This window comes from Sturnus vulgaris, chromosome 1 (assembly GCF_052056855.1).
Source record: "Sturnus vulgaris isolate bStuVul1 chromosome 1, bStuVul1.hap1, whole genome shotgun sequence".
Taxonomy (NCBI): Eukaryota; Metazoa; Chordata; class Aves; order Passeriformes; family Sturnidae; genus Sturnus; species Sturnus vulgaris.
Window position 1 is genome coordinate 57,700,997 of NC_142243.1, and position 16,332 is coordinate 57,717,328.

General features: G+C 42.1%; 1 protein-coding gene across 2 annotated transcripts in view; it reads left to right on the forward strand.

Annotated features, from left to right (window-relative positions):
• EGFR (epidermal growth factor receptor) overlaps nucleotides 1-16,332 on the forward strand; it is a 157,767-nt gene that overhangs the window by 106,116 nt on the left and 35,319 nt on the right. For both annotated transcript variants that reach the window (XM_014887644.2, XM_088167477.1), the window contains exons 2-13: nucleotides 1,788-1,939; nucleotides 3,435-3,621; nucleotides 4,268-4,402; nucleotides 6,161-6,229; nucleotides 8,441-8,559; nucleotides 9,975-10,116; nucleotides 10,808-10,924; nucleotides 11,484-11,610; nucleotides 11,710-11,783; nucleotides 12,972-13,062; nucleotides 13,805-14,004; nucleotides 15,842-15,974. In XM_014887644.2, the coding sequence (XP_014743130.2) occupies nucleotides 1,788-1,939; nucleotides 3,435-3,621; nucleotides 4,268-4,402; nucleotides 6,161-6,229; nucleotides 8,441-8,559; nucleotides 9,975-10,116; nucleotides 10,808-10,924; nucleotides 11,484-11,610; nucleotides 11,710-11,783; nucleotides 12,972-13,062; nucleotides 13,805-14,004; nucleotides 15,842-15,974 (1,546 nt within the window). The remainder of the gene's footprint in view (nucleotides 1-1,787; nucleotides 1,940-3,434; nucleotides 3,622-4,267; nucleotides 4,403-6,160; nucleotides 6,230-8,440; nucleotides 8,560-9,974; nucleotides 10,117-10,807; nucleotides 10,925-11,483; nucleotides 11,611-11,709; nucleotides 11,784-12,971; nucleotides 13,063-13,804; nucleotides 14,005-15,841; nucleotides 15,975-16,332) is intronic.

A 16,332-nucleotide genomic window follows, 5' to 3' on the forward strand; every position in this document is an offset into this window, starting at 1 on the left:
TGACAGTATTTCTAACTTTCAAAATGTGATCACTCCACAGAATAAAAACTTACCCATGACTCTGATAATCTGTGGTCCTTGTACTTGAAGCAGACAGCAAATACAGATTTGAAATATGAACACAACACAACAGTTAAGTTTGAAACTGGAACAGAAACTGAAACAGAAAATCCCACTTAGAATTTTTAAAGCAAATGTTAAGAAATTCAGAAATTCAAAATATATAAAAAGGGTTAAGCAGCTTAGATGATGCACTCACAGTCACTGTGTTTCCATTTACCAGCAGTTGCCACTCTGATTCCAGACACTATAATGTTTATCTGTATATATAATGAGAAATAACTGAGGAATGTGAGTGAACAGCCTTGCTTTAAACATGGTCCAGAGTATTTTATCTGTTATCACTGTAACTCCTAATGCTGATGATTGTACTGAGAAGTACCACATGTTCAGAGAATAGTTTTGATGATTGGTGTGTTTTATCACTCTCATTACGTTCTTTCTCCTACTAATACATCAGTTGTTTGGTAAATCTTCAACAGGTGTTGTCTTTTGTTACTAGAACTGAAACATATTTCCAGTTTTGTCAAGAGTCTTTGTTATTTGCTTTGCAGCACCCCAGTTTGTGATTGGTGCTTCTGTGAATTATGGTTCTACAAAAGTATTGTTTCATGTATTAATTTCTCCATGTTAAAAGAATACAATTCTTTCAATGTGTTATGGAAAGCTGTGCAGTCAGGCTGGGGTTGCATTATACAAACCATAACATGACAGGCTCATTTTGCTCCCACTGAAGAGCAAAGCTGAGCTGAAGGAGCCCCTGGAAGGGGTTGTGAAGTTTTTTACCACATTGTCATCTATATCATTCTCTTTTGCTCCGTATTAGCATAACTGAGAGATGTGTTCATTTGACCCCTATAGGGATAGCTCAGGGAATGACTGTATGAGTACAGAATTTTTGAGGATTGTGTCTGGTGTTTTTCTTCAGAGCAATTTTGCATTTTGCTCATTCATTGTAATCAAATACAATGGTGATAACTTTTTTCAGTTCCTCTAGATTTAATAAAGCAGAGTAACATAATTTCATGAGGGGATTAATTTTTCCATCGTGCTGTTATAAATATTTGGAATCTCAGTGGTGTTCCGTGTGACACCTCTTCCTTCCCCACCAGGCAGAGGTAGATTTGAGTGCCAAAGATGAATATGCCAGAAAATCTCCTGAATCTGTCACACTCTCAAAACGTCAGAGTGGCAAGAGATATGTAAGCCCTGGAGGTTCAGTTAGACCTCAAAACCTGAATTTGTAGCTTAAGGGATCCTTCAGGAAGTCTCCCTTCCTCCCTCTGAGCTTATAAGGAGACCCAATGCCCCTGAAAGTAATGTAAAGTAGGTCCTCAGGGAAATCACCTTTGGGGGCACCTGGCAGTATGCCAGTTTCAGTAGTGTTCAGTGGAACTGTATCACTATCCTCTCCTCAGGAACTGAGTTATGTCTGTGATACAGAAAACTTTGTGCTACCTATGTACAAAACCCTCGTATTGAAGCTTTTCTATAACAGAAAGTGATGGAGGGTTATTCCAGATCTAAATTCTGGTACATCTCTGTTCCTGGGAAACACTGCATACTTCCTACACTATTGCCATTACAGTAATGACAGATAACGGTCCTGTTTCTTATGAAGCTGATGCTTAACTTACTGTGGTGCTTTTAAAGATAAGTGAGCAACAAGTCTTTGCCCTGTAGTTATCCTTCCTTACCTTCATGGAGCTTTCTTCTTTCCTTCACAGTTTGTCAAGGGACAAATAACAAGTTGACCCAACTGGGACATGTGGAAGACCATTTCACCAGCCTGCAGAGGATGTACAACAATTGTGAGGTGGTACTCAGCAACCTGGAGATTACGTATGTGGAGCACAATCGAGATCTCTCTTTCCTGAAGGTTAGTGTTCATTGACAATGGGGCCTTCTCTGCTACAACAAATCCTACTCCATCTTTTAAGTGCAAAGGATCAACTGCTCATAAAATTCTGTGGTGATCCAAAAAGCATAGCTAGTTAACATCAGAGGAATCGCAGCCTACAGTCTAAGCAAACCTAAGGTTGCAGGATGCACTCTACCCTGCTAAACACATCAGATACTTTAAAAAAAGCTTTTCAAGCACTTGCCAGCCTGTGCTGGGTGCCATGCAGATTGGTTTCTTCTTATGTATAATTAGAATTATATCCTTACCTGTTACCTCACTTAGCAGAGAGCAAAAGGCTTTGTGGTGCTGTTGGGCAAAGCAAAGCACAAAGTGAGTGACAGGTTTTGAAGTGTGGTGGCCTTTTCCCTGCCCTCCAAACTGTGATCCCTTCCCCAGCCATGGTGGTGAGTGCCTCTCCAGCCTGAAGTGCTCACACCCTCAGCAGGCAGGCAAGTCCTGTGCAATAACTTCCTACATGGATTCTTGAAGTGATCTTCAAGATAATCCTCTGTGATTGACACGTGGGCTACTCCCATCTCAACATTTGTTTTGTGCACAAGTTCACGGGCAAATTAAGGCAAGCTAAGGAGGGAGTGGACAGGAGGATGGATGTTAAAATGTAGCCATGGAATGGGGAGGAGCCATGGCTGACATGCAGACCTCCAGGTTCTCCAGCAGCAAGTAACATGCAAGATCAAAAAATATATGGTTTGAACATATGGGTTAGAAATATGATGGTCTTGCCATTCTTCTTTCCCAAACACAACCTGATCACAGAGCTCAGGGTTCTGAGGAACGTAACGAGTCTCTTGCAAATTTACTGGTAGTCTTCATAGAAAAGGAAAATATCCGAAGTAGTAGCCTGAAGGATTTTCACTTATGGTGATTTTTGTAGAGGATAGAAATGCATACATTTCACAGTGCAAGACAAGAATTAACCCACAGGCAGGAGCAGTACCTCACTTGTCTTTTTGTCCTGCAAAGATATATACTATTAAAAAGGAGAAGGTTGCCTAGTCTTCCCCTCTGATGAGCAAGGCAAGGGGCATAGAAGAGACAATGTAAAAGCCTGAATCAGGTGGCAGACAGTTGCATGTGCTGTCAGTTGTTGAAGGCCAGGCAAGTATTTATGGGAAGCATCAAACTTAGTTGCCATTCATGCATTCTTGCCCTTTTCTCCTGCATCCCCTAGTCAGCTTCACTTACCCTTATTTGAGGACAGAATAGGGATATGCTGGACCTTTGGAATGACCCCCTGGTAGCTGCTGAAAGGGTGAGTTTATACATGCTTAACCACCAAGGTTTTTCACACAGTCCCTTTTTCTTCTTAGATTTATTTATTTTTAATGAGATTAAGTGGTTTGTCATTCCTTAAAATTGAAAAATGGTGGATTGGAAGAGTGAGAGGAGGAAAGCAGTTATTGAAGTGTAATATAGATTAAGCACCTTGTTTCTTCTCTTGTTCTCTCAGACAATACAGGAGGTTGCAGGTTACGTGCTCATCGCACTTAACATGGTGGATGTCATTCCCCTCGAAAACCTCCAGATTATCCGAGGCAATGTGCTCTATGACAACTCTTATGCCCTGGCAGTTTTATCCAACTACCACATGAATAAAACCCAAGGACTCCGACAGCTGCCAATGAAGCGGCTTTCAGGTGAGACACGGGCAACAGGTGGAGGCACCTCTAAAGCCAATTTCAACTGTCAGCTTACTGGTGTCAAGATCTATTGGAGATTGCCTCTCAGAGTCATATGCCATCAAACCCCTCTTTAAAAGCAAGGATCTGAATGTAGTTTTCTAATTGCTTTCCTACTAGCCAGTCTTCTGCAAAAGACAAAGAAAATTCATCAAGATTCATCTTTGTTCCTGAAACTGGCAAAGAAGCATCCATTTGTTATTCTGTATTCTTTGATTCCAGTGCACACATATCAATATTTTCTGTTACACCCCTGTGGGAGCTAGTAATATGTGTCTTACATGGTCTCTGGCTACTCACACCAGGAGTCCTACTCTGCTGAGTGCTGTGGGCCCTTGAGGTGGCAGAAAACTACTCATAGTGGCATCTTTGTGGCATCCGAGAAAACCTGACTCTCCAGAACCTGTCAGTCTGATCCTGGTGTTAGTTACACCATCAGGAGTGCTGATGCCCTCCAGATTGTTCGTTTCATCAGTATCATGTGACTGAGGTGGAGAAAGATGTAACTTATTTCTCTTTCTTTAGATCAGAGATATTTTGGGGATGTCTCTGGGGCAAATTAGCAATTTGCTTCACTTAACAATTTTTTTTGTTTCTGTAACAGAAATTCTCAATGGAGGTGTTAAAATCAGCAACAACCCCAAACTGTGCAACATGGACACTGTTCTTTGGAATGACATCATTGACACAAGCAAGAAGCCTCCCACAGTGCTTGAATTTGCGAGCAACCTGTCTTCTTGTGAGTATTAACTTACCAAAAGTGCTATGTGTCCCCCTCCATTTCAGAGAGTAAAATGAACATCCCATCATTCACGCAGTGGGTTCCTGGTCCAACAATTTCTAATGAAGGCCACCAAGCCCTGTTCCAAGGGAAGTGCTTTTATTTCTACACCACTGGACTGAGACAGAATATTTGCATGACGGTTAGGTCCTTAGCTCAGCAAAGTTCTTGGGAATGTTCCTCTTGGTTTAAGACAGTACCCTGCATATGCACTCAGCTCAGAAAGACAGCTCAGAAAAAAACATGCATTCATTTGCTTTCCATCAATCTTCTGTTTAAGGCTCTGGCCAACAATATGGGGAGTTTCATGGAGTTACTCCAAGCCTTTTTAGAGCTAAGGCCCAAGTTGAATAATGTAAAATTCTCCGGGTTTGGGCTGCACAGATTACCTTGGCAAAAGTAATAATAAACAGGTAGATAAATCTGACACTTCAGATCAACAGGGAGATGAGGGGATATTTTAGAGTTTGTACAGCGTACGCTTAGAGCGGACTCAGGCTAATCCTTCAGTCTTACGAGTTCCTTGTAAAATCCCTAGTCATTTCACAGAAAGGAGGGTTTATTTTCATTTCTGAGCATTTTATTTCCGGCACTATAAATTGGCAGGAAAATGTATTTTCTTTATCTTCTTCCAGTTGCATAATTGTCTGTGAGCTAATAGCCAACTTCTGTGTTGACTTATTTTTCTACTGAGCCCTGGCGTAATCAAGGAGTTGCAAACTATACATGTCAGTACAGGAGTTTGGCTCTGAACACCACAGAAATGTTAACCTTTAACTTTTCAACTTAAAAAAAAAAAGGTTATTTGGTCCCACACCAAATCAATCAACTCTTGGACAAGTATTGGCACTTGTTCAGCTATTTGATGGCTGACAGGGGGAAGGAGAATCACATGTTGTAAGTGGGAAGAAACACTCCAGTAGGAAATGCCTTTCAAATGTAGTGAATTCCACATTAATCTGCTAAGACAGCCTTTTATGGCTTCAATAATGATCCCATACTCTAAAATAAGTTGTTTCTCTGGGACTTTACTTATCATTGAGAGAAAGAGGAAAGAATAGAGCAAGAGAGGAAGGGGAAAGAAGCCAGCACTGAACACTCGAGGTCAGGCAAGGTGTCTGTCCATCCTGCCCAGCTCTCCATCAATTGTCCATCTGCAGCATAGTCCTACATAAGGACTATTTTTGGTAGAGGATAGGAGGAGAGCACAAAGCAGACAAGTCAAATTGCTTTGTGGTCAGAGGAGCTGGCAGTTGCCTGTGAATCCAGTTGGATTTGTTTTCTTTTTAGAACTGCCTTGTTCAGAAACAGTGATTTACATGTGGCCTGTAGAGAGCAGCTGGCACATGCCTGACTTCAAGCCAGTGGTGACTTGCCATTGCATGAAAACCCCAGCAGAAGGGCCAGCCGGGCAGTAGCTGAGATCCCTGTTCCTGGGAAAAATATGCCTCTTTCGTAAGCTAGACTGGCTGGGTATTGTCCTCGCTTGCTCAAAGGTGTGGAGGTGGAGAACTGCACGTAGGAAAGCAGAGGTGAACAGAGGATAACGAATTCAGCTCTCAAATTTTTTTGAGCACTGTTATATAGATGCTTCCTACTCTGGTTTATCAGGAAGGAAATCTCAAGTCATTGTTTTCTGTTGTTCATGGTACATGGTTGTTTTCTTTGTTTACAGAATATTATGCTCTCTCTTAGATATTATACTCTGTGTTTTAGGTCCCAAATGCCATCAGAACTGCACAGAAGACCACTGCTGGGGCCCTGGTGAACAAAACTGCCAGACATGTAAGCCTGCAGATGAGTTAAGAAATAGCTTGTGTGCTCTAACATACATACTACATTTCTGTCTCCTGAAAAACTTAACCATAATAATGCAGGTAGGCTGCTTCCCAGATACTAAGAGAGCAGCAGAAACATCCATTTACAAGTGCCTGAGATTTTGCAACAGTTTATTTTTTCTAAAGTAAAGGTTGGGGAGGACCACCATGTCAAATTTGTTTTAGTCCTTTTATTTATTTTTTTTAAAGTAGGGAAATACACTAGGTTTTGTTTCGGGAAAAGTTCAGTGGAAAAGCTGCTGATCTAGACATAATGCAAATGGAAGCAACATCCTACATTCAGTTTTCCATTGCAAATAGTCACCTGAACCTAAGGTTTTGTCTGCAAATATCAAGCCAAATTTGTATGACTTAGAGTTTGAGGAAAGAGAAGCATATATCTTTCCTGTCTTCATTTAGTGTAAGCTTCAGTTTTTGTCAGTTGGCTCTGCAGTTTGGCTCTCAGGGTGGACAGTGGCTGTGCTTACAAAGCCCTTCCTGGGTTGGTTCCTGCATCTGAGGCTGCACAGCTGGCCCAGGACCTTGTGAAATCTCAGGTCTCAGCCCTGCAAGCTTTCAGCATTTACAAACCCTCGCTGGAATCAGGAGGTTGACGAGTGCATAAAATAAAATCTTTTGCGGGCTCTTGCTCACCTCTCCAGGCATTTTGAGAGTCTGGCCAACTGAAAATGTTTCCCACATTTCCATATGTGGGAAAGTTTGGGGGATATGTCTCTTTCTCCTGGAAATTAATGTCAGATAGTCTATATGAAATAAAAATGTTTGATGTAATATATGTTTCCAGCAGGAAACTCCAGTCAATAGTTATCAAAGTGATGAGGTGCTTTATTCCCCTGTTAATTCTTATGAAAAAAAATGTATCAAAATGCTGTTCACGTAGAACAATGTCCCATTTATTTTCTTGTTTCTAGTTGAGTGAAGGAGTTGCTATCAGAGAAGTTAATGCATACTGTGGAAATAATCTGCTTCCTTGAAAATATACTACCTTGCTTACAGGTCTAGAAGAAAAAATAAAGTAATACTGTTTGGATACAGAACTGTGTAAAGGAAAAAGAATATATTATTTTTAAAAATCTCTGTTATATTACCTATAGCTGGCTTTTTTTGGAAATAATTTTCTGTTAATTAACAACCATGGCTTTCAGACTTACAGGAATTCCTGATAATATTGTAACTCATTTGTGCCAACTGTTATGTTGATAACAGTTAACACAGTGCACAGCTGAAATGCTCAGGGTGTTATATGAAGCAGAGTAGCCATGAGGTTCTTCAGGCACCTTATACCAGGCTCTGTGGATCTGTAATTTTTTTTTTAAATTTTTTAGACACCAAACAATCCTATTTTGTGTCTCTGGTACAAAAACATGCTAGCTATTCATTTGTGGAGTTTTTAAAAATTGCTCTGATTAGCCTTTTCTCTGCTTTGATATTCAAATGGAGAAGTTTTCCCAATTCTCAACAAAATGTTGCAGGCAGTTTTTGCTTCCCTGAAAAGAGCTGGACCAGGGCCAGTTCTTCCTTTGGGTTGTTGCACTGGTGCAAACCCTGAGGGAGTTGTGTAATGAAGATAAGATTTGGCCAAGGATTTGAATATTAAAGAAAAATAATTCAATGTGTGTATAAAATCTGTTTGCTGAGTGAGTCTCCCCCTATCTCTGCAAATTTTGGAAATATTTTAGTGCATTAAAGGGACATTTTACAGCACCACACCAGCAATGTACAGTTTCCAGTTACAGTACAGAGTCGTGCCAATTCTGTCACATTGTTTTTCCCAAAGTTAGCACCGATAATAATTGGTAAATTTTCTCCATGAAATGGACACAGATTCTACCCTGTTGTCCAGCTATAAGATGCAATGACTGTCACAGTTTTATTTGGTCTAGGCATTGATGCAACAGGGTTGTTCTTTCTAAGCAAGACATATTTCCTGAGTTCTTAGCACCTCATAAGAGCCAAGATAATTACAGGCTGAACATGAGCCCTTCTTACCACCACCCACACTCGCTCTTACCCCTCCCAAACTTTGGCCTTAAATGAGGACAGACCATCCCACGAGGAAAATCTAGCACAGAACCTGCACCAGACCCTTTCTCCATATTTCTTGATCTCATTGCAGCAAGTACAGCTGATGTTTTTCATTTTTTCTCCTCTCTTCCAGTAACAAAAGTCATCTGTGCTCAGCAGTGCTCGGGTCGGTGCAGGGGAAAGGTGCCCAGCGATTGCTGCCACAACCAGTGTGCTGCGGGGTGCACTGGCCCTCGGGAGAGTGACTGCCTGGTAATGACACTACACTGCCCCCAGAATGGCTTCAATCCCTGACACGGCAAGCAGGGCTTTCAGCTGCATGTCCTCTAGCCTTCTGCAGCCCCAGAAGGCCTCCTGAGAAATGCTGACCTGGAGCATGCACGGGTGGTGGTTGGGACGGAAGATGGCATAAACTTCACAGCATCCTTAGCTGGTCTTTACTGACTCTGCCCAAGGATCTTCCTAGTGTGTTCTAAACCCATGCTAGTGCCTTTGACCGCCCAGTGAGTGCAACATTATTGCAGAGCATCCAAGTGTTTGCTGTAGGCAACTTCCCCACATGAGCAGGTCCACAGGCCCACGGCTGTCCCCATGGTGCAGCAGTTTTCCAGGCCAGCACGGCTTTGCCTTGTACTCCTTAGCACCAGTCAGTAATAATCTTGGTTTGCTAAAGCAAGAACTTGTACGGGAAGTAAGAAGTGATGATGGATCTTAATTTTTTTTGCATTTCACTGAAGTTCACACATGAAATCCCGGTTTCACTTTCTGCTTTTGACTTGCCACAAAAGCACTGTGTTTGGGGAACCCTGGGGCAGTGAAGAGAGAAGAAACAAATGGAGCTTCTTTAGGAAATAAAGGTCCCATTGCTTTTCCACCAGAGTTTCAGGGGTTGGTGCATGCTGTGGTTTTAACTCTTCCCCATGTTTGCACTGCACTTCATTTGAAATTAAGTGACATCTCAGTAATCACCATAGAAATCATCCAACCTGGATTTTATTGTTGTTACCTCTATTCCTGGTTTCTGTTTAAGATGGCTATGATCCCCTTACTAGTTCACAGAGAAGACAGTTACTGTCTCTCATCTGGAAAGCCAGGGGAGAAGAAAGGGAAAAAGAGAGTCATGATTAATTTAATGCAGATTTAGATTGGAAGAACCAACTTGCCCTTCATAAATGTCTGCTAAATTGTTCATTACCTGCAGCCAAATATAATGGCTTGAGTTTAATATTTAGCCAGAAAAGTCAGTAATTGGCAGGAAAGGACTTGATTTGATTTAGGTTATTAAAAACTGGCCAAGAAAAGTACACTTTGTCTTGATCTGGTTGCTGCTTGTAGGGAAAATTTTTCTGTCTAAGGCATGCAGATTTGCTCTTGTTCCCATGTGAATCCCAGCAGCTCTCCTCCAGAGTGCCAAGGTTTCTTGTTCAGAAAAATAAAAGCTCACGGATTCTTTTAAAAAAAATACTAAACTCCATTGCCCAGCCTGAAGCAACCTTTCAACTTCAAAGCCTGAGGGACCATCCTCTTGGATGGTAGCTGCTTGGGATTTCCATTAGAGCTAAGCAGGAAGCAGATGAGGCCATCAGCGTGTTTTGAAGACCTAATGTAGAATCACTGTCACTTTTTAAGGAGAGGGCAGTTTAACGGGTGCTGTTGTTCAATGACAGGCATGCCGCAAGTTTCGGGATGATGCTACATGCAAGGATACGTGTCCCCCATTGGTCCTGTATAACCCTACCACTTACCAGATGGATGTGAACCCTGAAGGAAAATACAGCTTCGGAGCCACTTGTGTGAAGGAGTGTCCACGTAAGTTCATTTCAGGTTGCAGCCCCAGAGGAGGTGGAGGAGTTGGAGAAAAAGGGGAAAGATTCTATGTTCATCCCTCTGTTGTGGTCAGGTAAAAGATCACATGTTCTCTTCAGCTTCTGTGGGAACTGAAAACAGCAATGACAAAGTGAGCCTCTTCAAACAGTCTGCATCCATCACCTTGCCTGATTTTTAATCTTTGCATTTTGACTTCTGAAAATTTTTCACTTGGTGAAGAGAAATGCATCTTCTAAAAACCATTAAAACAATAGCTATATGGGATCAATGCTGTGGATTACCAAAGCCTTATCAACTTTTAACCGGTTCTTAATTAGGACTGTTAAAAAGTAATTGATTTTAACACTCTGTCTCAAGGCCTGTGATCATTGTTTTCTCTTCAGATGCTTGCTTTTCCTTTCTTGCTGTTTCATTTCTGTATTTTTTTAATCTGTCAAGACTTGAATGTTGTTTTATCCTTCTATGATCATTTCCTTCCCTTTAAAATGGTGATAGCACTGAATGTTCATCTACTCTCAGATTACATTTATGATGTTCATAGTTAATGCCTGTACTTTCCTAAGTGTGCCAAAAGCTCAAACCCCCTTTTCCTTATAAGTCTTGAAGTGCTTGTCTGGCCCTCAAAGCATCCCTCTTGTATTTCAGTCACCTTTGTATCCTTTTTATTTTCCAGACAACTACGTGGTGACAGACCACGGCTCCTGTGTTCGCTCATGCAACGCTGATACTTATGAAGTGGAAGAAAATGGTGTTCGAAAGTGTAAAAAGTGTGATGGGCTATGCAGCAAAGGTATAAAAAGCATGGAATAAATCAGTAAGGCTTTGAGATGATAGAGAACTTACTAGGAAAAGTGTAGGGAGTTCTGATCTTAGTTAAGTGCAAATTCAATGTAAATCATATCCAATAATAGTCAGGAGATCCAACAAGTGGTTTGATCAGGAAGCATGGCTGTGGACCATGCCCTCCAGATGGGATACACCACAAGTACAGTAGATAAGCTATGTGTTGTGTTCATGTATATCTTGCATGTCAGGGTTCTCCATTTGTCCTTCCCAGTTTCTCATCAAGGGGAATGGAAATGGGGAGGAAGAGACAAGGAAATGTGCCAGAGGCTGTGTGCAAATATGCTCAGACCAGAGCTGCACAGCTGGGCAAGCAGGAAGCAGTTATCCTGTGGCACTTTCTGAAAAGCAAAAATAGGCAAAAGATTTATGAAACTCATCTTAGAGTGGTAGGTTTGACCATGGGGGAATTCTTTCTGAGTTTGTGGCACCTCCATGTTTCTACCTTGCAATGTGACTGGGCTTCACTTTTGTCCCCCCTAACTTTTGTACCTCTCCTTTAACAGTGTGCAATGGCATCGGAATAGGTGAACTTAAAGGGATCCTCTCCATAAATGCCACAAATATCGATTCCTTCAAAAACTGTACCAAGATCAATGGGGACGTCAGCATTCTCCCGGTTGCATTTCTAGGGTGAGTTATCTACTGGCCACCAAGCCCTGAAAGAAAAGGGCTTGGGAAAACCCAGACTAAGCTGTTCTTTTCCCAATTTCTCATTCTCTTTTTTTCCAGTGATGCCTTTACAAAGACCCTACCTTTGGATCCCAAGAAGTTGGATGTCTTCAAAACAGTCAAAGAAATATCAGGTTAGCAGTGAATTTAAGCTGAGGTGGTTTTTGACTGATACTACCAAAAATACAAATTGAGAGGAGGGAAGATTTTTAAGCACATGAAGAGAAGTGCATGCAAAGTGTTTCTTGTCTCTGAGCTTAACAAGGGTCACTCTTAACCAAGGTGGTCAGCAGCACCTTGCCAGCATTACTCCCACATAACACATACTTGGTCTTCCATCCAAGGTGTGTGGTTTGGCCAGAACATCCCTTCTGCTGAGCTGTCAGCCCTAGAAAAGAGTAAAAGCAGTGGAGATCCTCAGCCACCCAAGAAGCATGTGGTGATGCAGAGACATGCCACTCCAGCTAAAAAAAAAGCCAAGTGTGTTTCTATTTGTGGAAAACTTTTCAGCAGCTCCTTAGGGAAGCGTGCTCAGTGGGTTGTGTCATCCTTATGGAGACACCCTCTCCAGCCTGAAGGGCTCTTCCTTGGGGTGAATGTGTCTCCATGAGCACAAAGCAGCCAGCGGAGCACTCAGCCACCGTCTTGCACCAAGTGTCAATTAAAAGTAATTGTGTTCAGCCCATTATGAAATGAATGTAACATCGGAGCCCGGTCTACAGACATGACTCCTGTTCTCCTTTTCTTTCTCACCTGTGTGATTCCCTTCAGGGTAGAAATGACTAACTGCAGAGCTTCATACAGCAGCCTGTAATTTTCCAAATTCTCCCCTTCCTCCCAAACACCTCAGCTGAGTGGGGAATTCTGCTTGCCTCAGAAAATCCACTACCAGTAGCTATTCTGCTCTGTTCCCGCTTTTCAGTTTTCCTCTTTCCTGAGGTCAGCTGAAAAATGGGATGGAGTTCTGCCTTTCTCCCACAGATCCAGAGTCTGCAGCCTCTCAGCCAGAGTGTCTACTGACAAGAGCCATCATTGCTGGTGACTCGGTGTGGCAGGATGTGCAGCTCATCGACATGCTCTCTTATGCTTCTAAGCCCTCATGGTGGGCTAAGAAGTAAACTGTTTATAAAACAGTGCTTAAAAATATCTCCTTGCTCCCTAAAATGTCATGTTAGACTTTCAGATCCTTCAGATAAGCATAGGGAAAATACAAGCGCCTTCTCCTGGTACAGGATTTGCTACCGGAGAAGGTTCTACTGCCAGTATTAACAGTGAGTTTATTTCTATTGTGATCGTTTTTTAATCCTCTTTTCCTCTTTCAGGATTTTTGTTGATTCAAGCCTGGCCTGAGAATGCTACTGATCTCTATGCTTTCGAAAATCTGGAGATTATACGAGGCAGAACAAAGCAACAGTAAGTAAATCATGTGGCACAGCCACTCTAAGAGAAACCCCGTTTTGAGCTGCTCTTGTCTGAGAATACCAAGGTTGCAAGCAGTGTGAGACTCAGGTGTCCCAAAACTGATGCAAAATGGAGCAAAGGAGTAGGGCACCATCTCTGTAGCATAGATAATGTGCCCTAGGAGTAAAGACCCTCAGCTCTGTGCCATATAGAAAGGCTGCCCTGAGCCTACTTTCAGGACCAGGGTCTTTGCCACCATCCTGGAAGCACAGGCAGGACACAAAGTGCTCTTTGCAGTCTGGGGTAAGTCACAATGTGATCAGAAGCACTGTGGGATTTGAGGTAGCAGGGCAGTCATGGATGGAGGCTGCCAAGTAGTGCAGACACCAGCAATGCTTTCAGTGCCCTCCTAGGCTTGCCCCAAGAGGAAGAATGATTTGGTGGACAAGCACAAAATAATAGCTGCTTTACCTACAACCATTGTTCCATATCATTTACCTGTCAGATGGTGTGTGTCCTGAGAGTTTTAGCTTAAAAAGCCCTTGCAAAACCAGATGTGAATATTGCAGTTTTTACATAATAGGCATGTAATGTACAAGGCATTAAGTTTAGAAGGCTGAGCAGAATCTTGCTTGAAGAAAATGCAGTTCACAGCAGGACGCATTTGACAAAAAAAAGAAAAACATATTGAGTAAATCCTGCTTACTAATTACCTTTCTTGCATGTTTTTTGTATTTTTCCTTCTCCATTTTAGTGGCCAGTATTCCCTTGCTGTTGTTAACTTGAAAATACAGTCCCTAGGACTGCGGTCCCTCAAGGAAATAAGTGATGGAGATGTTGCTATTATGAGGAACAAGAACCTCTGCTATGCTGATACCATGGACTGGCACAGCCTGTTTGCAACTCAGAGCCAGAAAACGAAGATTTTACAGAATAGAGATAAAAATGAGTGTGGTAAGTGAGTGCTGCATTCCTGCTCACCATCAAAACTCATGCTGAAATTCAAGAGTAAGCTTGCATTTTCATGATTCAAGCAAGACTTTTTTTCTTCCTGTTCCACTGGCTACAAAATTCATCAGTGATACTACTTTAATGAAAGTGGTGAGGGAAGAGTGGGATTTTTTTCTTCCCACCAAAATGTGGACTTTGTGGTGTCCAGCAAATCAGGAACTTCTTCACTACTATGAACACAGTGAAGCCACGTCAGTTGAAGGACACAAATGTGAGGTTAGGTGTCCGGGAGCTCACAGCACCCACTTGTAGGGTTGTTTTCTTCAATGAGCCAAGCAGCTAATAGTTGCTACAAACTTATTTATTGCAGAAGCACATCAGTCTCAAAAGCAAAAGTCACAGACAGTAAAGTCCATGCTAGGTTTTGGTTTAAAGTCACGAACAGAAGCAGAAGCTGCTCCTGGAGGCCCTGGCAGGGCCGATGTTGCTGCAGCTCCTATCTTCTTCTTGGGTGTTGATGATGGCAGCAAGAGAGCAGGAACAAAAGCAAAGCAAAAGCAATGGCAAAAAGCACCAGCTCTCCCCAATGCACGTTTTTAATAGAAATTTCCCAACGAGCTAAAACACAAACTATTTCTTAACGTATTAGAATACTAGTTTCTTAGCATGCCAGGTTATGTATAAACTACGTACATGTCCTATCTTGTTCTAACTGAAAAATGTAAGCAATATTCTTAACTATAACTTTATTATGTCTGAAACTAGGTTCTTGGAGCCTCCACGGAAACAGTAGTATCTAGGACTAGGTTTCTCAACCTTCACTAGAACATGTACTACTTCTCTGGCATCCAAGACCTTTATTCAGTAAAAGCACTTAAAACTTATTCCACTTACTTACTTACTCATTCCACTTACTTACTTACTTACTTACTTACTCATTCATACTAAAACCTAAACTTTCACCTCTGCCTTATGTGTGAGTGGCTTAACATACTTCAATCCATCCAAAGTCTTTAATTCAGTCCCTGCACTCTGATCTCTCTCTGAAGTATTCAGAGGAACTCCAACACAAAAAAGCTAACTCCTAACTGGTCTTTTTTGACAAGGTCAAAGATGTTGTTCAACCATACTGCTATTAGCTGCAGTGGTCCCTGGGAAAAAATCTAATTATTTCTTTATGCAGAATATGAATTTGTTGTATTTTAGAAATTTGTTATAGAAATACAGTAGAATGGTTTGGGTGAGAAGGGACCTTGAAAGGTCATGTAGGTCAACCCCTCTGCTATGGGCAGTGATGTCTTTCACTAGACTAGGTTGCTCAGGGCCCCGTCCAATCTGACCTTGAATTTAGAGGGATTAGGCATCCACCAATTCCCTATGCAATTCATGCCAGTGTCTCACCACCCATTGTAACTATGTCTTCATTGTATCCATAAATCTATCTACTCTTTCAGTTCAAAAGCATTTCCCCTTGTCCTGTCACTACACACCTTGTTGAAAAGTTGTTGTAAGTGCAAAAAAGTCCTAATAATATTTCTCCAGAGCTGTCTCTTCCCCAGAGTGGACAACCCCAGCTCCCTCAGCCTGACTTCACTTTATTATACATCTGTTAAGCTGTCACAGAGGAGATCATTCTTCTTTTGAATGGCCAGAAGTCACTCAATTTCAGGCTTTGGGATTTAGAGGAGCATGATTACTCCTCATCCACTCTGCCAGAACCATTCATATCTGTTTTGGAACAGGTTGGGGGACCGGTTGGTCAGATGGAGTGAGAATGGAGAGTTTGACCCCTCTCTTGCCTTGACATTCATGTCTTTTCTTGTCCCTCTTTCTCTCTCAGCTGCTGCCAAGCATGTTTGTGACCCCCTGTGCTCAGACGTAGGCTGCTGGGGCCCAGGGCCCTTCCATTGCTTCTCCTGCAGGTTTTTTGATCGTCAGAAGGAATGTGTGAAACAGTGCAACATCTTGCAAGGGTAAGGTGTCTCAGGGGTGCTTTAGGTTTTGGTGATGATATGCGGGGTTTTGTTTTTAAAATGTGTTGTAAATAGAAAGAAAGCAAGAAACTGGGTCTCTGGTTGCATGGGTTTTCCCCAGCTTTGCAGAGATGTTGCGTGAACACAGTACCTAGCTAAGGTACTTCTCCTTCCCCGTTTAGTATTGCTTAAGAGTTTGCTCCTGACATGGTGATTGCTAAGAAAACATCCTCTTAAACCCACAAGGAGACTATCTGGAGGCCCAAGGAGGCTAAGCCTTGGGCTTCCTTCCCATAAGAAAGAAAGGAGTTTAAAGCCCAAGCTGTGACTGTCATGTCAAGTACAATGGGTGAGAGCC